The 24595-nt window shown below is 36.8% G+C and overlaps 1 protein-coding gene across 1 annotated transcript in view; it reads right to left on the minus strand.

Annotated features, from left to right (window-relative positions):
• Positions 1–617: 617 nt before the first annotated feature.
• The window catches only part of LOC149827365 (putative starch synthase 4, chloroplastic/amyloplastic), a 49463-nt gene continuing 25485 nt past the window's right edge, over positions 618–24595 (minus strand). Inside the window, exons 6-16 of the mRNA XM_090019312.1 lie at positions 20284–20406; positions 20104–20179; positions 19825–20009; positions 19384–19578; positions 19221–19292; positions 18067–18276; positions 3712–3837; positions 1684–1833; positions 1414–1475; positions 1240–1315; positions 618–1153 (exon numbers count right to left, since the gene is read on the minus strand). Of these exons, the coding sequence (XP_089875438.1) occupies positions 977–1153; positions 1240–1315; positions 1414–1475; positions 1684–1833; positions 3712–3837; positions 18067–18276; positions 19221–19292; positions 19384–19578; positions 19825–20009; positions 20104–20179; positions 20284–20406 (1452 nt within the window). The 3' untranslated portion in view covers positions 618–976. The remainder of the gene's footprint in view (positions 1154–1239; positions 1316–1413; positions 1476–1683; positions 1834–3711; positions 3838–18066; positions 18277–19220; positions 19293–19383; positions 19579–19824; positions 20010–20103; positions 20180–20283; positions 20407–24595) is intronic.

Genomic DNA, 24595 nt, shown 5'->3' on the forward strand with positions numbered 1-24595 from the left:
CATAAGGTGTCAATATCAAGTTGCTTATAACATTCAAAGTTAAGCATATCTTGATCAAACCTTCAATAGTTTTAACTCTAATGAAGTGTATGGCATAATTTAAAAGTCTAAGTTAGACGAAGTCAGCTTGGAGTATAAGCCCTTGCAGGCACAAAGAGCTAAGCTATACATGAGGAAACGGGAACCACAATTGAGACAGTACAGGTGTTTTGTTTTTTTCTTTCCTCTTTTTTTTTTCACGCAAGCTGGGGAATAACTCCTGTAAGAATCGAACCCGAGACCTCTCAGTTATGATAGTGTGACCCAACCATCCAGCCACCTCATTCTACCCGAGACAGTAAAGGGTTAACATAATGAGGCGCCGACATTGCCAAGAGCAGACTTCTGGATCGCCCCTCGTGGAACAAAGCCAGACTGGCATCACAATCCGACGATTAAAAGGAAAAAAAATGCAGGAACAAAGTGTAGCATTTGGCCAGCTAAAATTGCTAATTAAAATGAAAAAGATGATTGAAATAAATATTAGCAAATGTATTATCAGAGCCATCCCCAACAGAAACATGATGATGGACTAAAAACAAGTGGTCAACAAGAATATGCACTTTGACTTGCTCTAATTAACAAAAAACATCGATTGATGATTATTTTATATTCATTACTGAAAATTTGTTGTGTAATTCCCCAAAACTATACATATAAGAAAGTTATCTATGAACAAAAGAATGATGACAAATTTTACAGCAGGCAAAATATTTCCCACCACTGTAGTAAATGCATGAGCAAACAATGTGACTCTCTGATCCTTCATTTCCTGGGCAATGATACTATGGAAGGAATAGAATCAGCAAAAAACCTAGACGTCAGTACAAGTACTATGAGAACATAAGAAATGAACACTAAGCCCGGAAGTTTGATACTCCAAAAGGAAAGCTGAAATCATTAGTGAGGTACACCGATCAGTGGCACTTGAAGCAAATCATATACGGTTTGATGCCCTAGCTCTCACCAGTGACTTCTCGTACAGCTCTTCATACTGCATAGCCGATGAATCCCAACTAAAATCTATGTTCATCGCCCTCTGAACAAGCTGCTGCCACTTTTCAGGGCTTCTTTTATAGTAGTTGAATGCACGATCTAAAGCACTATTAAGCCCCTGCAAAAACAAGTTGTAGCTATGATTTGAAATGATTGAAAAGATAGCATTATCCAAAAGAATTAACAGAGATCGTGCAAGCTCGCCTGCTCATCAGCATTAGTGAAGGTAAAACCATTGCGGAATTGAAGTGGAATCCTCTCATCATCAACATCAAACACACTGACATAATCCCAGAAATGAATCAAAACAGATAAAAAGGAAGATCCAAAGTTGCCATGATATTTTCAATGTAATATCAGCTGTATCAGAAAAACTACCTGTCGTTCAACCCTCCTGTACGTCTTACTATGGGGATAGAACCATATCTCATGGATATCATCTGGAGAAAAAATAGTACGTTAGAATCAAGAAACAGAATAAGAATGGCCATCATGTTGCCACCACATGTTCTATCAAAAACAGAAGGATGCATGAGAAAAGCTGCTTTTTGTAAAGAATAAACTCTAATAACAACTTCAGGCTATCAAGAGAATTTGAAGGTAGAGAAGTAAATGACAGAACTTCACTATATGCATCCATTCGGGTACCTGAGTTAGACCACAAGGTTCAAATACTGATGGGATCACGAACATGTCAGATGCTGCATATATGGCATGAGCAAGAGCTTCATCATACTTTAATATCAATCGTATATGCTGGTGGCTGTGAAAATGGTTTGCAATATCCTCAAACTCGCGCTACAAAGCAAAATCAAGATGAATTACATCCTATTTTTTGCCCAAGTTAAATCCACATCCATTGATTAAACGAGCTAAAATATTGTTGTGACAAAGCAAACTTGATTTTTGAGTATTCCTCCAACAAAATAAAATAAAATTTTCAGCTCAGAGGTAGCTTACTATGAATAGAATCAATAGTTCTAACCACATGGAGAAAAGAAATCCGAGAAGGAATGTGTACTAGTTTAAAAGAGGGAACAAGATGCAACACTGAACTTTGTTCTTCATCTCTAGGGAGTGATCATTTTTTTTTTACTTATTACACGGAAAAACCGCCCCCAGGATCAGAGACCTAGTTGTGCTCGCTCTGCCAGCAGTACCTACGGTCGCTGTCCTGGTAGCGGCAAACTCTGTGGGCTTACCCCTCGCCCCCGGGGAGTCACCTTGCTTTGGCTTGCGCAGGGGGTTGAGGTCCACAGGATTTCAACCTAGACGGCTGCCTAATGGTCTAGGCCCAATCCCACTACGCTAAACCCTTTGGGGCAGTGTTCACCATATTGCCTTTAAAAAAAATAGCACACCACATGACAGGCAGCATACTTCAAAAGAAAGAAGCTGATAATATACTGGGTGACGTGCCTCCCACATAATGAAAATAATGTGAATAGTAAAAAATTCATCAATGTAAAATCCCTAGAAATAAGCTGTGACGTGTTCAGAACCTGAAATGAAAGCTATAGGCTTCCAAAACTGATTGCATAGGTTTAAGAGGTACTTATTTAATATGTGGTATTATAAGAGAGGATGAATGGTAGAAGGCATTAAACATAGACAAAACATCCCTGAAAACAAATTATGGATGCGCTATTAGTTAATGAGATGTGGAGAGCAACCTGAGCACGCATAAACAGAAGTAGAACAGAGTTTGCAAAGGGTTGGTGCAAAAGCTGGCAAAAATTAGTGTTGCAATCAACTGATTTCCTAAATGGCCTATGTAAGTGGAGGGAATGGCTGACGCTAAAAGAGTAAGATGTAGAAAAGTGTTGCAGTTAACTGAGTTACAAAAAAACCTATGTCAGAGGATGCACTAGTCGATTCTAGAGTTGAAGATAGAATAAGCAAACAAATGAGAGCCTGAAAGTCCAATGGACCAGGCAAGGAGGTTCAAGCATCAGTGCATATCTCCTGCTGTCTTACACTTCGGGACAGCTGAGACTTACAAAACCCAATGCTTTGCAGAACACTGGTTCAAGTTCCACAGAGAAATTTGCATGATCCCCAGGCAAGAAGGGAAAGAAAGAAAAAGGAAATGAGAACATGAAAAAGCATAAGAAAAGAAGAAAAAAATGGAAATGAAACAATCAATATCACATGCAAATATTTGTCCCTCATGGAAGCACTTATGTATCCTCCACCTAACCCCACCTATTGCACTGAAAGGCTACACACCTATCCAATGTTCAACATCCCTCCTGAAAAAGGCAAAAAGATTTTAGCTTTTATTTCAAAACTGTCACCAATGACCTTTAAATATTTAGAGTTTTCAGATTGTGGCTTCATTATAAGAATACCTGAAATGCCTACCATACATGAAAAATCAACAGTCAAAATATTTGCATCATTAACTGTAATTATTCAAAATTGTCATTGATGACCTTCAAACTTTTAAAGTTTTCAGATTGTGCCTTTATTAAAATACCTGAAATGCATATATTACATTAAAAAAAAATCCACACTCAGAATATGAAATACAATTACAACTTTAGACAGTATTTTATCTTTTAGTCACTCTCATTAAATAGATTTGTTGTCTGAATTGTGATTAATGCCAGTAAATGACAAATACAGCAAAGGAAAACAATTCAAGTTTCACAAATACAAACTAAAATGTCTTACTTGAATATGAGGCACCGGGCTTGAACCTAAAAGCAAAAATTGGCCTCCCAACATTAGGGTCCTATAAATTGAATGTCGAATAAGATGGACACCTTTCTGGGGCACAAGTCTTGTAATGCAACCAACCTGTTCAGTTGACAAGCAAAGAGCATAGCTTTATTATCACGCTCTTGATCTGATATCGCTGAAATATGACATATGCAAATTATAACTCAAAATAAATGTTGATCATGGTTAATTATATTCACCAATATGTTCACATGTCTAATTATTGAAAAAGAACAATCGTTTCCACTCGATTTAACAAAGGTTTCAAGAACAAAAGAACCCTCTATTGGAGCCAACATCATTGCTACAAAACAAATAGATCAATTGAATAAGATAAGCAATCTAACTTGAAAAGGAAAAGAATTGTGTATTGATAAATGAAGTAACCATCATGCCGTATGGAAATCGGCTAGTTTAACCAGCAGAGCTCTTGTAGTAGCTAAAAGTTCAAATCAGTATCTCCATTGTCTGCCAGTCCATATGATTACTTGATGCATGTAATGAATACAATACGTGGCCACCGTTTAAGAGAACTCTGATTCCTCTAACAGTACCATTCTCTTTGCACTTAGAAACAGATTCATGAATTAATGGATATATCCTGTATTTGGCATGCATTTCTGATCATTTTCATGCAGAAAATCATGTTTTTTATGACAATAAAGCTGATGTATTTCCAATATGTCATTTCTTGAGAATGTTTCATAAACTGTTCAATGCTTTTCAGTCATGAACTTTATTTTCTAGTTTTCCCTTTCTTCCAGGTTGGCAAGTTTTTGCCACTAGACCAATCCTCAGGTCTGATATTGTAGATTATCTCCAAGAATACATAAAGAATTCATCCATTAGCACCAGATAGATGTTAAATTATGTATATATAAATATATATATACATATACTTATATATATATATATACATTAGTATATATATATATAAGTATATATACGTATATATGTATATATACATAATTATTTTTTCTTTTTCTGTTTTGTATAAACCAAAAACCCGATAGGAGTATTTTGGTAATTCCCAAATGTACTTTTTTATTTTTCACTTTTTTCTCTTTTTCCCTTTTTTCTTTTTTCCTTTTTATTTCTTCTTTTTGCTTTTTGGGATCATAAAGGGGCCCCACCCATCTAGTCGTTGGGGCCCCAACAGTCATATTTATGACCGTTGGGGCTCCCAACGACTAGAAGGGAGCCCCCTTTATGGGTCCTCTTTAGTGCTTCCTGTAATGAAATATGCGGAAAAGCAAAGAGTGCACTAAGCACTTACAACATCTACTAATGAACAAACAAAGAGGGGCTAATACCCAAACCCACAAGAGACAACACAACATAAAAATATAAATGCCTCTTATTGAAAGAGAGAGAGCTCTCAAGAGTGAAAAATACAAGAGGGGAGCACCCCTATTTATACACAAGAGGAGGAGAGGGAGAGGGCCAAGAGGCCTTAAAAGGAAAGCCACCTAGGGGGCTCCCCCATGTAGTCGTTGGGAGCCCCCAACGGTCACTAACGTGACCGTTGGAGGCCCCATCGACTACATGGTGGGGCCCCTTTTGAGTGAGCAAAAAACAAAAAAATAAAAAATACATTTTACAAAAAATAAAGAGAAAAATAAACAAAGAAAAACAAGTACCCCTATCGGGTACTTGTGAAATGACAGAAATACCCCTATCGGGTATTATATATATAAATATATATATATATATGAATTACATATATTTTAACACCCTCCCTCAAGCTTTACGGGGATATAACCGAAAGCTTGTTAAGGAGAAACAAAAACCGAGGAGCCGCAAGAGCCTTAGTGAAGAAGTCCGCCAACTGGTACTCTGATGTGACGTAAGGTAGTGCTATAGTTCCTCTTAGGTATTCATCCCGAACGTAATGGCAGTCCATCTCAATATGTTTAGTACGCTCATGGAAGGTGTGATTGCTTGCAATATAGATTGCGTTTTTGTTGTCACAACACATCTTCGAAGGAGTAGAGATGACAATGCCCATATCACTGAGGAGGCTTCTTAGCCACACAAGTTCCATGGTTGTAGTGGCCATAGCACGATATTCTGCTTTCGTCGAGGACAATGATACTTTGTGTTGCTTCTTGCATCTCCACGAAATCATAGAGTCACCTAAGAAAACATAAAAACCGGTAGTTGAGACACGGTCATTGGGATTTCCTCCCCAATCTGCATCAGTATAAGCAATTAAATCAAGTGACGAGGCAGAAGAAAGAAAAACTCTCTTAGTTATGGTATTTTTGATATATTTGACAATCCTTAAGACTGCACTCATGTGCACGGTTGTAGGTGCATGTTGAAACTGACTGACAGAGTGGACGGCATGAGCAATGTCTGGCCGTGTGATGGATAGATAGGTTAGAGACCCAACAAGTTGCCGGTAGGGAGTAGGATCCTCGAGAGGTGTTCCATCTTCCAACCTTAATTTTGCATTGATGACTTCTGGGGTTTCTGTCTTCTTGTCATCGGAGATACCCGATTTGGAACAGATGTCAGCAACAAGTTTCATCTGAGAGAGAATGTACCCTCGAGGAGAGTACGCCACTTCAATTCCTAAAAAATATCTTAAGAAACCAAGGTCAGACATATCAAAATTTTCTTTCAAAACCTTTTTAATATCATTAATGCCTTGCTCATCACTTCCTGTGATGATCATATCATCAACATAAAGTAGTAAAATAACTACAGAAGACCCTGTACTTTTCACAAACAAAGCAGTGTCAGTATAACATGAATGAAAATTTAAACTTGTCATTACATTACTAAATCTATCATGCCAAGCCTTTGGAGCTTGTTTTAAACCATATAATGCCTTGTTAAGTTTAAGAATTTTATTTTTACCAATACATACTCCTGGTGGGGGATCCATGTAAACTTCTTCATTTAATTCGCCATTTAGAAATGCATTCTTAACATCAAGTTGATAGATAGGCCATTTCTTTACAGACGCAATAGCAATAAGAGTCCTAACACTAGTCATTCTAGCAACAGGTGCAAAGGTTTCTTCATAATCTATACCATATTCCTGAGTATATCCTTTAGCTACTAATCGTGCTTTATAACGTTCTAATGAACCATCACTCTTGGTTTTAATTTTGAAGACCCATCTACATCCTATTGATTTCTTTCCAGTGGGTAACGAAGTTATTTCCCAAGTTTTTGCTTTTTCAAGGGCACTAAGCTCTAAGTTCATGGCTTTAACCCATTGGGGAATATTTTTGGCCTCATTATAGTGTGAAGGTTCATGAAATGAATGTAATGCAATTAGACATGCTCTATATCTAGGAGTTAGGGACTCATAGGAAACAAACCTATTTGGAGGATTGGAGATCCGACTGGATCTCCTTAAAGATGTTTCTTCAATGTCGGATCCTTGAGAGTATTTTTCTAAGGCACTTATCTGAGTTTGTTGACCACGCCTAACATATGTTTGGATTGGTCTATTATTCTCATCTACAGCATTATCAAGAGGGATTTCCTCTAGGTCATTCAAAGACTCATTAGAGATTTCCTCTTCTTGAGGAGTCTCATCTTCTTGAGATAGAAGATCAAATAAAAAAGTATATTCACTTTCGTCAATATCTTTAGTTTTCTCAAAACCATTTTCATTTTCCAAAAAGGTTACATCTTTGGATACATAGAGTTTGTTATTTTTCAAGTCAAAACATCTAAAACCCTTTTGATTTTCTCCATAACCCAAGAAAACGCATTCAATAGCTTTAGGAGATAATTTGTCCCGTTTATGAGTAAGGACAAAACATTTACATCCAAAAACTCTTAATCTATTGAAGTCAGGTGTTCTTTCAAATAGTTTTTCGTATGGAGATGTATTTTGTAAGGATGAAGATATCATTCTATTTATTAAATAAGTTGAGGTTAAGGCCGCTTCGGCCCAAAAATTCTTTGGAATTTCTTTGGAAATAAGGAGTGTCCTAGTAGTTTCCATGATATGTCTATGCTTTCTTTCGGCCAAGCCGTTTTGTTGAGGAGTCCTAGGACACGATCTTTGATGACAATTCTCATTTACTTCTAAATAGTTTTGAAATTCATTTGATAAATATTCTCCACCCGAATCGGATCTAAGAGTAGAGATATTACTTGAAAATTGATTTTTAACTATCATATGAAATTTTTTAAAAAACTCAAAGACTTCGGATTTTAAATTGAGAAAGTAGATCCATACATACCTAGTATAGTCATCGATGAAAGTGACATAATAGGAGTACCCTCCTTTAGACATGACGGGGGAAGGACCCCAAACGTCCGAATGGACTAACTCAAAAGGTCTTTTGGATACAAAAGTCCGGTTTGGAAAAGGAGTAGATTTCATTTTGCCAAAAATACAATTCTTGCAAACAAAATGTTTCTCATTACAAAATTTCTTTCCAAATGGAAAGGAGTACATTTTTGAGAAACTTGGATGTCCAAGTCTTTGATGCCAAATATCAATATTTTTATCTTGGACATGGTTACAAAAAGAGTTAATGGGGAGTTTCAAGTTGCTCATGTAATAGAGATCTCCCCTTCTATGGCCTTGCCCAATCAGCTTCCCGGACCGGAGATCCTGTATAGAGCAATCCTTAGTTGAGAAGGAGATTTTACATCCATGATCGCATATTTGAGCAACAGAGAGGAGATTTAAATTAAGTTGAGGTACAACTCTCACGTTTGGCACAAAGAAGTCTTTTGAAAAGTTTAAGGTTCCAAGACTTTTAACTTGTAAAGATGTACCATCGGCAGTTGAAACATAGGAGTTTTTAAAATTATTACATAAATCGGAAAGCTCATTTTCAAGGGGGGTCATATGAAAAGAAGCTCCAGAGTCAAGGATCCAAGACGACATACCTGGAGGAGAGGAGGAAGCTACGGCGGCACCCGAAGTTGATGGAATCTTGAGTAGAGTTTGTAGTGCCTCCGATAGTTGAGCAAGAGAAAACGAGTCTGTTCCTTTGATTGCTTCCTCTTTCTTTTAAGTAGCTTCTTCAACGGAAGCAACTTTATTTTTTGGTGCTTCATTCAACTTAGGGCAATTAGGTCTTATATGACCCGGTTCTTGACAATGATGGCAAATGGCTTTTCTATAGTTGCCATTATAGTTATTTTGTCTTCCAAAATGTGGAGGTTTGTAGGTTTTCATATGGTTGCCGGGTTTGGATACGGCCAAGACATCATTTCCTCCTTTAATCATGCCAAGACGGGTTTCTTCTTGGCATATTTCGGCTATGGCATCTTCCAAGGGAAGAGGCTTTGATCTATGTAGGAGGGAGGATCTAACTTGTTCATATTCGGGCCTAAGCCCATGTAAAAATTGGAAAAAGTGTTCTTTTTCCATTTGTTCTCTCCTTAATTCCACATCTATACTAGAAACCCATTTTGGTTCTAGTAAGGATAGCTCATCCCATAGAGGGCCAAGAGTGCTAAAGTAATCCCTAACACTCATTTCTCCTTGCTTGATAGTCCGGATTTTTTCTTGAAGGAAGAATTGACGAGCAAGGTCTTTTTGTGTAAACATACCTTTCATGAAGAACCATGCTTCATTTGCCATCCTAAATTTGGCAATGTTGGCGCAAATCTTGAGCTCCACATTATTCATGAACCAAGCAAGAATCTTGGCATGCTTACTCTCCCAATCTTCTATTTTAGATTGGTGATCTTCAATGGCCTTTATGCGGGCATCTCCTTCAAGAGCCTTTTCTTGATCGCCTTCCATCTTAGTTAGTTGGAGTTGTGGTTCCGGAATGGTGCCCATAACGTATCCCCAAAGCTTTTTCCCTTTGAGGTTGTTTTCCATGGCGGCGGCCCACATCATGTAGTTGGAACCATTGAGCTTGAAGGAGAGATCAATCTTTTGTTCTCCTTCCATAACAACCACTTACAAGAGAATATCAAGGAGAGAGAAACAAAAAACAAATATAGCTACACCACTAGCTATATTAAAATGAAGAGCATACACAAGGCTCTGATACCATGTAATGAAATATGCGGAAAAGCAAAGAGTGCACTAAGCACTTACAACATCTACTAATGAACAAACAAAGAGGGGCTAATACCCAAACCCACAAGAGACAACACAACATAAAAATATAAATGCCTCTTATTGAAAGAGAGAGAGCTCTCAAGAGTGAAAAATACAAGAGGGGAGCACCCCTATTTATACACAAGAGGAGGAGAGGGAGAGGGCCAAGAGGCCTTAAAAGGAGAGCCACCTAGGGGGCTCCCCATGTAGTCGTTGGGAGCCCCCAACGGTCACTAATGTGACCGTTGGAGGCCCCATCGACTACATGATGGGGCCCCTTTTGAGTGAGCAAAAAACAAAAAAATAAAAAATACATTTTACAAAAAATAAAAAGAAAAATAAACAAAGAAAAACAAGTACCCCTATCGGGTACTTGTGAAATGACAGAAATACCCCTATCGGGTATTATATATATATATAAATATATATATATATATGAATTACATATATTTTAACACTTCCCTCCTCTATTTAAAGAGGAGGTTCCCCCTTGTAAATGTATGGGTTTTTACACCCTTCTCTTCCTTTCTTCAATAAATCCAACTTATGACTTTAAGTCATTTCCTATATTTGTGAGTTTTGTGTGTGCACATTTGGTGTTTGTGTTCTTGGCTCTTGTAGTCACTCTTAAGGAGTGACTTTTGCTCCATTGGTGCTTCCGTCTCTTTTCATTACATGGTATCAGAGCTCGGTTGGTGATTGGGCTTCTCTTTTGACATCTCGGAAAGTGTGCCTCTCAAAGTTTTGAAGAAAGGAAGTATATTTGGTGCCGATGGAACGTGACTCTAAAGTGGAGCTCTCTTTCAAGCTAAATGGGTCCAACTATCTCATGTGGGCCTCCGCTATGGAAAATCATCTAAGAGGTAAGAAACTTTGGGGTTTTGTTATGGGGACTACTCCCGAACCCTCTCTTGTTCTTACCAAAATTGAAAATGAAGTTGAAAAGGCTTTAGATGGCGATGAGCGCATCAAAGCCATATATGAACATCAATCCAAAATCGAGGATTGGGAAAGCAACCATGCCAAAATCTTGGCATGGTTTATGAACAACGTAGATCTTAAAAATTGTGCCAATATTGCCAAGTTTAGAAGAGCCAATGAGGTTTGGTTTTTTCTTAAGGGTATGTATACCCAAAAGGATCTTGCTCGGCAATTCTTTTGCCAAGAAAAAATTTGTTCCACCAAACAAATGGATATGAGTGTCCGGGACTATTTTAGCTCTCTAACTCCTCTTTGGGATGAGCTTGCCCTTCTTGAGCCCAAATGGGTTGCTCCACAAGACATTGAACTAAGAAGGGAACAAATTGAAAAGGAGCACTTTTTTCAATTCCTTCATGGACTTCGCCCGGAATTTGAACAAGTGAGGGCATCTCTTCTCCATAGAAGCAAAGCCCTACCTATTGAAGATGCTCTTGCCGAGGTATGTCAAGAAGAAACTCGACTTGGCTTGAGCATTAGGAATGATGAAGTTTTGGCCGTTAATAGGCCCGGTTCTAATGTTAAAGCATATAGACCTCCCCACTTTAACAAAAATATCAATGGGCCTAGAAAGGGAATCATATGCCACTATTGTAATGAACCGGGACACATTAGACCGGTTTGTCCTAAGCTTAAAGGAAAGGTTGCTGCGGTTGGAGAAAATTCTCCAAAGAAGGAAGAAAGTACCAAAGAAGGAGATATCAAAGAAACTCTTAATCATATCTCCGAAGTTCTCCAACACCTTCTCAAGTCTTCTCCTTCAACATCCGGAGCCGCCATCGCCTACTCTTCATCACCTCCAGGTATGTGGATACTAGACTCTGGTGCTTCTTTCCATATGACATCTCATAAAAACTCTCTTTCCAATGTTTTTTCCGAACCTATGTCCTCCTATGTCTCAACGGCCGATGGAACATCTTTAAAAATTGAAAGTATTGGAACACTTGACTTCAAAAATTCTCAAAATTTCTTTGTTCCTAAAGTAAGAGTTGTTCCAAAAATTAATTTAAATCTTTTTTCCGTTTCCCAAATCACCGACCATGGATGTCAAGTCTCTTTCTCACCTAAAGATTGCATCGTGCAGGATCTCCAATCAGGGAAGCTGATTGGGCAAGGCCATAGAAGGGGTGATCTCTATTTTATGGACTTTTTAACGCTTCCATCTAAGTCATCTTGCAATCTTGTTAAAGATAAAAGTATTGGAATTTGGCATGAGAGACTTGGTCATCCAAATTTTGTAAAAATGTCTCTTTTCCCTTTTTTGAACAATACTTGTAAAGACAATCACATGACTTGTAAAGATTGCATTTTTGGGAAATCTAAAGCTATTTCGTTTCCTCAAAGAAGTTATTTTGCCACTCGGCCATTTGAACTTGTTCATTCCGATGTGTGGGGACCTTCCCCTATTTTATCTAAAGGAGGCTTTTCGTATTATGTGGTATTTATTGATGACTTCACTAGATTTACATGGATATACTTCTTAAGTCGCAAATCTGAAGTCTTCTCGTTCTTTAAAGAATTTCATGCTATGGTTAAAAATCAATTTTTGGGAAATCTATCTATTCTTAGGTCCGATTCGGGAGGTGAATATATGTCTAATGATTTTCAAACTTACTTAAAAGTAAATGGAATTTGTCATCAACGTTCTTGTCCCAACACTCCGCAACAAAATGGTCTTGCGGAAAGAAAGCATAGGCACATAATAGAAACTACAAGAACATTATTGATTTCAAAAAATATCCCAAAATCCTTTTGGGCCGAAGCGGTTCTAACTTCAACATATCTCATCAATAGAATCCCTTCATCCTCTTTGAAAAATCTTTCTCCATTTGAAAAACTTTACAATATGTCTCCCGATTATAAAAGATTAAGAATTTTTGGATGTAAATGCTTTGTTTTAACTCGCAAAAATGATAAACTTTCTCCTAGAGCTATTGAATGTATTTTTTTGGGATATGGCGAAAAACAAAAAGGATATCGATGTTTTGACATCCTTAATAATAAACTTTATATCTCAAAAGATGTCACATTCCTCGAAGAAGAAAATGGTTTTTCGCATCAACCAAATGAAAATATTGACTATTCCTTTTTATTTGACTTGTTGCCTCAAGAAAACATCATAGATGATCATATTGATCTTAATGAACCTCTTGAAGATCTTGTTGAACATCCAAATAATGATCAAAACTTAGAAGAGAATGCTTCAAGACAAATACAAGTCTACTCTAGAAGGAATGAAAGAAATCCTCCATGTGCCCTTGAAAGATTTTCTCAAAATGAGTCGATAGAAGAAACCTCTCAAAGAAGATCAAATCGCATTCCTAAGATTCCAAATAGATTTGTTTCTTATGACTCTTTTTCCCCTAATTATCGAGCATGTCTTCTTGCTCTTCACTCATTTCATGAACCATCACATTACAATGATGCTAAACAATATGATCATTGGAATGAAGCTACGGAGCTTGCACTTAATGCCCTTAAAAAGGCACAAACTTGGGAAGTCATTGATCCTCCCAATGGCAAGAAACCCATTGGATGTAGATGAGTGTTTAAAGTAAAAACTAAGAGTGATGGTTCATTGGAAAGATATAAGGCTAGGTTGGTAGCCAAAGGTTATGCCCAAGAGTATGGGGTAGACTATGATGAAACTTTTGCCCCGGTTGCTCGAATGACTAGTGTTCGAGCCCTTATTGCTATAGCTTCTGTCAAAAAATGGCCCACCTTTCAACTTGATGTTAAAAATGCTTTCTTGAATGGTAATTTAAATGAAGAAGTTTATATGGAACCACCTCCAGGTATGAATTTAAATGGAAAAGTTTTAAAATTAAAAAAGGCTTTATATGGACTTAAGCAAGCTCCTAAAGCTTGGTATGACAGGTTTAGTACTGTATTAATCAATTTAGGTTTTTCTTCTTGTTATACTGACACTGCTCTTTTTGTCAAAAGAACAGGTGACTCCATTATTATGCTTCTACTGTATGTTGATGATATGATCATCACTGGGAATGACAAAAAGGGAGTAAATGATGTTAAGTCTATATTAAAAGATACTTTTGATATGTCTGACCTTGGTTATTTGAGATATTTTTTAGGAATTGAAGTGGCCTATTCAGCACGAGGGTACATCTTATCTCAAATGAAGTTAGCTGCGGAAATTTGTACCAAGTCAGGAATATCTGATGAAAAGAAAGTGGAGACCCTTGAAGTTATCAATGCGAAACTAAGACTTGAAGATGGTGTTCCTCTTGAAGATCCAACCCCCTACCGCCAATTAATTGAATCCCTCACCTATCTATCTATCACACGTCCAGATATAGCTCATGTGGTTCATGCAGCGAGCCAATTTCAGCACGCTCCTACTACGGTTCATATGGCGGCCGTAATGAGAATTGTGCGATATATCAAAAATACCATCTTCAAGGGACTCTTCTTATCCTCTTCCTCATCTCTTGAATTAACTGCTTTTACTGATGCTGACTGGGGAGGAAATCCCAATGATCGGATCTCAATTACGGGTCTTTGCATTTTTTTAGGTGAATCTCTCATCTCGTGGAGATGCAAGAAGCAGCAGAAGGTCTCCTTATCATCTACCGAAGCTGAATATCGAGCTATGGCAATGACAACTATGGAGATTGTGTGGCTCAGAAGTCTTCTTAGTGACATGGGCGTTAACATTTCCACTCCCACCAAGCTCTGTTGTGATAACAAGAGTGCGATATACATTGCCAGCAATCACACTTTTCATGAGCGGACCAAGCATATCGAAATGGATTGTCATTATGTTCGAGACGAATATCTCAAAGGAACCATCACATTGCCATATGTCACTTCAGAGTATCAACTAGCTGACTTCTTCACCAAGGCGCTCCCAACTCCACGATTCATGTTTCTTCTTGGCAAACTTTCGGTCTTCTCCCCGTAAAGTTTGAGGGGGCGTGTTAAATTATGTATATATAAATATATATATATACTTATATATATATATACATTAGTATATATATATAAGTATATATACGTATATATGTATATATACATAATTATTTTTTCTTTTTCTATTTTGTATAAACCAAAAACCTGATAGGGGTATTTTGGTAATTCCCAAATGTACTTTTTTATTTTTCACTTTTTTCTCTTTTTCCTTTTTTTCTTTTTTCCTTTTTATTTCTTCTTTTTGCTTTTTGGGATCATAAAGGGGCCCCACCCATCTAGTCGTTGGGGCCCCAACAGTCATATTTATGACCGTTGGGGCTCCCAACGACTAGAAGGGAGCCCCCTTTATGGGTCCTCTTTAGTGCTTCCCTCCTCTATTTAAAGAGGAGGTTCCCCCTTGTAAATGTATGGGTTTTTACACCCTTCTCTTCCTTTCTTCAATAAATCCAACTTATGACTTTAAGTCATTTCCTATATTTGTGAGTTTTGTGTGTGCACATTTGGTGTTTGTGTTCTTGGCTCTTGTAGTCACTCTTAAGGAGTGACTTTTGCTCCATTGGTGCTTCCGCCTCTTTTCATTACAATAGATACATGAAACTGTTCAATGCTTTTCAGTCATGAACTTTATTTTCTAGTTTTCCCTTTCTTCCAGGTTTGCAAGTTTTTGCCACTAGACCAATCCTCAGGTCTGATATTGTAGATTATCTCCAAGCATACATAAAGAATTCATCCAATAGCACCAGATAGATACATGAATGGCAATACCCAGCATCACCTGAGCAAGAAGATTTTCTTGTTGAGTCCAGATGCTTTGTGAATATGTCAAGTTCAACTACCGATATTCATGGCTCTCAAGCTCATTCTCTCTTGAACATTAGTGGATCATAAAGTTATCATGATAAAGAAATCTTCAAAATATTACTTGACACATGTGGCATAGGGAATGTAACACTAAACTTTGCTAATGGATACAGTAACTTAAATAAAATTCAGATAAAAACTGGGAGAGCTGAGAGGCTCAGTTTGCCACTCAAAGTGCAAGATGGATACAAACTATCCCTAACAAACATAACTACTTTCCTATTTCAGACTGTATGTAGATAATGAGATGCATATGGATCTTTTTTCAAGAATTTGACTTGATTTGTCTCCTTCGGTTTGCTACCTAAAATTGTTGATATACATTATCATGGTTGTCTTGTTAATATTCAATTTATCTATGTGGAATCATGTAAGACTACTCCATATCAAGTTTATTTTAGATCTGTGTTCTTAATGCCTCACCCTGGGTCAAGTGATGAGCATCTAGATCCCTTTATAGTCTGTATGCAGATTATTTCGAGTCCTTCGACTCTTAATGCCTTGCAGTGTGTCAAAAGGAAATTGTCTAGTAAAAATGAATGAAGAATTAAGACACATCATAAAAGATGAAGTAATTAGTGTGCTATTAAGCACACCATCACAAAAACTATAATTGTTTAGTTGGCAAGCATTCAAAGTTCATTGCTTGATGCCAACAAGAACTTGGCAAACTCCTCTAATGAAGCAAGAACCTGCAGCAAACCAATAAAAGAAAAGAGGGGTGGACATCCAAGAACAAATGGGACATCCTCTATATTTGATTATATATCCATGCATACAGGACATGCACAAATACATTCTTGTAAATTTGTGTATTAAAAGATGTATATCCGTGCCATGCATAAATAACATTCTTGTAGGATTATGTATTAAGAGCTGCCCAAGTACAAAACTTACCGATCTGTCTAACTTGATGCATTTGATAGAGATTTTCACTTTGGTGTAAAATTATTGAAATACCCCCACTTGAGCTAAAGAATAACAAAAATAGTCCTAGTGACCATTTGCCTCATCTCTAACACCTCCCATATCCTGGAGGTAAGAAGTTCCTATTGGGCTAGGATTTGTTCGGGTAGCTGAATTGAATCTTGCTATTACCAGCACCTTACGAGTTTGTATCTAAAATTCTTTACTAGACCAAGTGGTTACAGGTAGCCAATTTACTTCCTAAAACTTTCTTCAAACCTTTTTTTTTTAATTTTTCTACTAATCCAAGGTGGCTATCATAACTAATGTACCTCCTAGGAATGAAACGGTAAAAGTTTAAACGTAGAAGTGATTAAATGTAAAATAGGCTCATTTTAGTAGAATAATGAGATAAAACGTCTATAACCTCCTAAATTCTCTCTACATCAATTTAAATGAAAGAGGGATTGAGCAGAGTGCACAACTATTCTTGTCAAAGGTTCACATTTCAAAAACTCACGCGATGAATGCAGATTGCTTTCATATGAAGTATATAATATTGATTTGTATAACAAGAATTATGTAAGCATTATTTCCTACATATTCAATGTGAGATTCTGTGGATTAAATTCATGGACTGCATGACAGGGTTCTTTCATTATATTCTGGTAAATTTCTGTGTTAAAAGTAATTTTTCAGAAAGTTCATTCCTTAATCCTGGTAGTCATGGTTTACACATGTATATCTGAGACACCTTTTTCCCCATTAAATGGTACACTAATCTTGGTAATTCTTGTGCAAATCATACTAATGAACTTCATATCCCAGCGTATGATACATGCCCTTTTTTCTTAAGTGTTTGCTACTTTGCTATACTGCAATCAAGGAAGTACATTTTCTTACTTCTGGAACAATTAATCAAGAAGGCCAAACATGCACATATATGCAACTTGCAAATGATTCATTGAACACCAAATTGTAGGAGTGACTTCTGTTTAATCTAACAAACCTTGATCATGGGAATTCAGTACAAAAAAGTACCACATGAACACCATTGTTTTTCGAAAAAATGCATCATGCCTATCTATCCTGCTAAGGAACACATTTTGAGTTAATAAAATGGGTTTCCCTCTTGTTGACCATGCAGTTAAGCAGTTTACTTTCGAGCACAATCATAATATGTCCATGTTCATTATAGAAATTAGAAATCCAATTTATCATTCCAATGGGTGTTGAAATAATATAAAAAGTGTAGAAGGAAAAGCACATTCAAATTCCTAATTTTTTTATCCAAATCTACAAATTATATTGGGAAAATTGATATGGAAAATGGAAGAGGCAATTTTGTGTTCCAGCTATAAAACTGAAAAAACATTTAAATTCCAAAGAAATCTTTTTCAAAAGGCATCCAGATAGGCATCAAGATTGATAAGTGAAAAGAACAGTTTTATCATGTAAAATAAGGAGGAATATATTCTCTCAGCAGATTCAACCTCCGTCTGAAGAGTAAGACGAGATTCAAATCATCTTCAATATCATAATACAGAACCTAGGTATCAAAATAGAAATAGGATTCTTAAAGAAAAAATCACCATAGGCATACTGCCATCTGCAGAAGAGAGTCCAAGATGTTTTCTTAAGGCATCCTTATTCCCTGTTTTTCCTTGAAGATCGTCAACATTATACTGAAACCTTAGAAAAGTATCAGTAGCTGGGTTCCAAGCATCTGTGTCAATTCCATTTAAAATGCCCACAAACTTCTTAGAATGAGTATTTAATGTATGATGCAAGCCATGTCCTCCCTGTCACAAAATACAGAAAAAAAAAAGATAATGATGATAGTCAAGCAACAAAATATTTAACCATTGTCAAAACATAGTTTGAAAAAAAATAAATAAATGCAATTAACACATTCCACAAGCATGCAGATGCATGCGTGTGTGAGCATGCATGCACACACATATGCATGCGTGCATGCACACGTAGAGAGAGAAACAATTAACATAAATAGAAATAGAGAGGTTTGCAACACATAGAAAAGGGAAAAATAACCATTCTATGCTTAAAAAATATAAATAAATTGACTTACATAGAGTAGAGCAAAAATAATGTGTTTAAGTAAAAACAACAAATATAACACATCTCTAAACTCTACCCCAATGTCAAGAGGTTTCAGACTGAGAGTTTGGAGAGGAGAGTGAAGATGACAAGTGGAATGAGACATGGCTAAGAAGTTAGTGATCTGCTCTGGCAATAACAGAGGGTAGAGATAGTCCCATTAAATGCTTTTGTCAGATTTATCTAATCCATTCAAATATGATTGGCTCTTTCATTGAGTAATGGGTTCCAAACAACATGAATTGCTTATCAATGTGATGAAATCCTCCAAAATCCAATCCAAGGTGCCAAATAAAACACTGTCTTTCAAAGACTTTGATCCCATTAATTTATAGAGAAAAATCATTTCATAATTAATTTGTCAAATTTTGACAGGTTTTAGTTTTACTACTTGATCAAGTACAACTAAGCACTTGGTTAAATCAACTATTTAATCAAGGGATCAGTGTTTTCTTGAGCATCTCTAATCAGACAATGAGCTGCTTTAATGCATTGCATTAGCCCCAAGATGCATTGGCTGCTTAAGAACACCCTATGACCATGTAAATTCTAATATCCATTAAGAAATGTGTTTTCTTCCCAAAAGAAGAGGAAAATTCTCATATAAAATGACTATATCAATGCTTACCTCTGCAGTTCGCACCTCTTGACCATATGTCGGTGACACAGTTGTGACAATATTTGAAAAGACAATTCCACCCTGTCAAATGATAATGGAAGTTTAAAAACAATGAGAAAGGGAAAAAGAAACTTCATCTTTGGAACTTGAAATTGATAAAACATTCATTCACCTTAACAGAATTGACTTTTTGATGCGCAAAATTATCTTGCATTCTGTCTGGCCTATTTAATTGGGAAGCATCAAGGCCGCAAGATGCCAAATCCGAAGCAGGTGCAGTCCCCTGATATTCAAAGTTATGACATGTGAAACAAATTCTAGCAGAATTAAGGCCTTTGGGTGCATAAAGATCCCAATAAAGTGGCGCCTGAAAAAAAAAAAGACAGAGAATTAGAGATGAGCATATACAGTTCTCTGTTATGCGAGAGTGAGATTTGGACTTAAGATCCCTTGGTTAAAATGAACTGATTTCAACCATATGGTCATTATATTCAAACCCTGATAATCTTATTCCTGCTTCCAAACAAAGATCACAGAAAGAACTAAGGCAAAAATCGACTTAGGAGCACTGTGATTTATATAAGCAGAACTGTAATGCATTTTGAGTGCCTACAACAAAAGCCGTCTGCCAGTCATGACAATGGATTATGTCTGGCCTCTTCCCAGCTCTATAAAGAAACTCTAGAGCTGCACGGCTAAAGAACGAGAAACGCCTAAAATCATCATTCTCCCCATAGAATTGTCCCCGCCAGAAGAACTTAGCTGGATGAAAAGGCTCAATAAAATAAACAGGAAGTCCTGGACAAATTTTAAAACGTAATCAGTCAAACTGAGTGCAATAAGTTTGAAAAATAAAAAAGAAGAAAAGGACAAAAGAGACAGCTGGTTCAACCTTCAATTATCCCAACCCAGACTTTATTCTTGAATAATTGCCCATCAAAATATGACTCTACCTCAACGTTTATGGCCTGCAACAGAAGCATTGTTATGAATTTATGTCTTCAGATGTCACACATAATTAGCAAGAGAGAGTGAACTCATAGAAGAGCTTAACATGATGAAAGCAGAATACCTTTAGGTTATCTATCCTATTATACTGCATGCAATCATATTTTGGCAGAATGATCTCAACAAGGTGCCCTCTCCTTTGCAATGCTTTACCAAGACCAGACACAACATCTGCCAAACCTCCAACCTTGAAATACCAAAAAATTTGTCAGATAACAGAAAGGATTCAAGAAAAGAAAAACCTCAAACTTTTCCAAACTACACATGAATGTTCAAAGGTCTATGAAAACAGGAAGAAAATCACATTTCTATTTCTTTTCTTGTTTTTCATGTGCAAGAAGCACTGACCAGCCAAGTGATTAATAAAACAAAGCATAAAGAAAAAAGTGCACCTCTTACAAGGCACCCACCAGTACTTTGGGAATGTAGGATATCTTTCAATATATCCTCTTTATAAATTTACTAAATATACGCTTTAGCAACAATTGATGCATATACCCACATGGGTTATTTTAAATTTGCAATATGGATGGAGGAATGCAGTGGATGTTTCGATATCCATGAACGGGAATGAATTTTAACAACATTCCATATGTCCATGTGTGTATGCCTCGTAAGGATCTATAATGTGTTTAACATCATTATGTGCATCTGTAGTGAGGTTCTGTTACATGTATTTCGCACGAAGCAGGTATGCAAATTGGTCAAACCTCCGACCCAGTTCCTAACCAGATCCAACCCACATGACTGCATCTGGATAATACATTTTCAAATTCAGGTCAGATAGTGAATAAATAGTCAGATCTGGGTTGGAATCCGACAAATGGAATATGCTTGGAGCTGGATCAGAACCAGGTGTACCCCAACCCCATTTGCATTTCTTGCAGAAAAATCAATATAGTTTACCCTTTTCAGCGGACCAATACTACAAGGTCTCAGATCAGATCAGGCTGGAACTCCACAATGAGATCCAAGTTGAATGTTGATATAGAACTAGATCCACCCTTTGAAATTCAGAAGCAGTGAATCAAACTTGACCTGACTCATTTGTGTCTATAGCATGAAGGATAGGTCTTAGAAACATGATTTAATGCAATAAGAAACAGCCCAAATTAAATGATCCTTAATATAGAAACAGCAAAGTTTGCATAAAATTACAAAAATACTCCTGCATTTGCAATCCACAGAAAGTTTGTAAAAGGTAATAAAAAGTGAACTTAAAACCTACAAACAAACTGTGGGTGTATGTCTTTGTGCATAGAGTCCTTTCGGACTCCTTCATCTTGACCAAGTGGAGTTTCTGAGTGAATTTTTTGGTCAAAATAGAGGATGCCTTTTGTGCATTAGGGGTGGCATCCACTCTTCCTGCTTAACACTAACCTAATCGAAGTACATCTTTTTCCAATTCCTGTGTTGTGCAGTTGACTCTTTGCCCCACCACAAAAACAGGCACCATGGGATGAGTTGAACTCATTACTGGCTGCTAGGCTCAGCCCATTACATCAACCTTACAACTTGAGGCTGTTAAAAATTGTATATATGTATGTGCATTATATACATATATAAGTATATATTACAATGTAACTAGAGTATAACTAGGTTAGAACTAGGGTTTTTTTTATAGTTTCTTTTGGTCACAAGAGACGTTGGACCTGCTCCAACGTCTCTCTAGAGGCTCTTCTTTGTGTATATAAACAGGGGATGACTCTCCTAATGTATGCTTCTTGCATTGTTCTACAATCAATAAAATATTATTTTTTATTTTGTTGTGTTAACCACCTTGGGTGGATTTGGTGTGTGAGCTATTTTGTGGCTTGTGTATGATTTTTTGGTGCTTTGGTGGAACTCTTTGAGTGTCCACTTTGTTGATTTGGTGAACATCTTTGGGAAACCTTATTTTCTTTCATGGTATCAGAGCTTGGAGTTCAAGCTAATTTTTTGGTGCATTAGAAAGCGTGTCACTCAAGATTTAGAAGAGTTAAAGCCTCCTTTGCAAAATCCATTTAAGTGCTTGTGAAATTGTAGTGCTCACTTCATGCTCTTCATTGGAGGTGCTCTCTTGGTGGTGAAGTGCTCGTGTGTTGATGCTCTTCATTGAAGGTGTTTTCTTGGTGGTGGAGTGCTTGTATTTTCTTTGCTTTTCTCCTTCTCTTCCTTTTCTTCCTCTTCTCTATCTTTTATTCTCTTTTAGCCCTTGTAAACATGGATGACAATGGTAATGTCACCATAAAACCCATCAAGTGTATAACATGGGCTTAAATTTATGAAAAAAATTTAAGATCGAAGGAGAAAAAGAAGTACCTCTTACGGACGTGGAAATGACCACTGTTATGGTCACTTATGAAAAAAAATGGAAAGAATGGAGAATGAGGCACGCCAAAATTATATCTTGACTTATTAGTAGTGTTGACATCAAAAAGTGCTCAAGTCTAGCTAAATTTGAACATGCAAATAAAGCATGGGACTATCTTAATATAATGTATTCTCTTAAGGATATTGCACACATGCAATTTGCAAGACAAAGTACGTACTATGACTTAAGGAGAAAAAAAATATTAGAGAATACTTTAGTGAGTTGTCCGATCTTTGGAACGAGTTGGCTCTTCTTGAGCCTAGAAGGCATTGTCCTGAAGACATAGAACTCTGCCAAAGACAAATTGATGCGGAACATTTCTATCAATTCATCAACGGTCTAAGACCAAATTTTGAGTCTACTAAATCGACTCTTCTTCGTAGAAGGAAAGTCCCCTCTATTGAAGATATCAGGGTTACTAAAAGCGCTATAGGGCATGGGGAAGCATGCTTCCCCGAAGTGCGTTTTGAAAGCATGAAATGTGGCGCTTCCGAAACGTGCTGGGAAGCACCACAAAAAATTAACTTATTTTTTCATTTTTTTTACGTTTTCATTTTCATCTTTCTTTCTTCTTTCTTTTTTTCGCTTCCCCCTCACTTCTGTTAAAATGTAAATTGTAATATATATATATATATATTATTTAATATTATTATATTTTCTTTTATTATTTTCTTTTTCTATTTTTCTTTATTTTCTTTTTTAGCATCTAGTTCAATAGAAACTAGATATTTGATCCAGTTAAGTTCCTGTTGGAACTTGACTGTGCAAATAGCTGTTGGACTGTAGTCCAACAGCTATAATAAATGTTGTTGGACTATAGTCCAACAGCTATGATAATAAATGTTGTTGGACTGTAGTCCAACAGCTATATTAAGAGACGTTGGAATCCAACGTCTCTTTTTGGAGAGCTCAAAATGAGCTCTCCTCTCTCTCCCACTTTTTTGTATATATAGGGGTGAACCCCTTCAATGTAAATAACCATGCTTCTTAAGCATTTTGTTCATGAATAAAGTATAATTTATTTTTCAAGTGTTCTTCCCTTTATACCCTTTCAAGGGTCATGCTTGTAGTGTCTCCAATAGACACTTGTTTGTGAGTTATTTGTGCATTTGTTGAAGACCACCATTTCATTACATGGTATCAGAGCTACGAAATCCTTAGATCTTGAAGTGCTTTCGCCTCGATTTCTGTGCCACATTTACAAAAGGTGTTTCATCACCTTGTTCTTGGCTCAAGAAAATTTGTTTGAAGAAAGGCGAACTTGTGCTACAAAAAATTTTTGTTTTGTATCCTCTCTTATTCCTTTGTCTACTCTTTTTCTTTTCTTTTTATTTTTCTCTCTCTCTCCTCCTATTTATTCCTCTCTTACCCTTGTAAAAGATGGATGACAATTATAAGATCACCATCATTCCTATGAAGCTAAATGATACTAACTATGTAATGTGGGCTTCGATTATGAAGCACCACATTTGGGGAAAAGGTTTATGGGGTATAGTGGATGGTTCCGATTTGGAACCTAAACTATCTCTTACCAAGAAAGAGAGTGATAAAGAGGTTCCTCTAACGGAAGAAGAGAAGAGTAAGGCGTTAGCCACTTATGAAAAGAAATGGAAAGAATGGAGGATAGGGCATGCAAAAATTATGTCATGGCTCATCAATAGCATAGACATTAAAAAATGTTCTAGTCTAGCTAAGTTTGAGCATGCCGATAAGGCTTGGGAATACCTCAAAAACATGTATTCCCTTAAAGATATTGCACATGTATGCAATTTACAAGATAAAGTTCGGACAATGACTCAAAAAGATAAAACTATTCGAGAATATTATAATGAGTTGTCCGAACTTTGGGAAGAGTTGGCTCTTCTTGAGCCCAAATGGCATTGTGCCGAAGACATCGAGCTTCGCCAAAAGCAACTCGATATGGAACATTTCTATCAATTTGTGAATGGTCTAAGGCCGGAGTTTGAATCCACCAAATCGGCCCTTTTACATCGTGGAAAATTCCTTCTATTGTTGATACTAT

The sequence above is a fragment of the Nuphar pumila genome, chromosome 10 (assembly GCF_984573655.1).
Source record: "Nuphar pumila chromosome 10, dmNupPumi1.hap1.1, whole genome shotgun sequence".
NCBI classification, from domain to species: domain Eukaryota; kingdom Viridiplantae; phylum Streptophyta; class Magnoliopsida; order Nymphaeales; family Nymphaeaceae; genus Nuphar; species Nuphar pumila.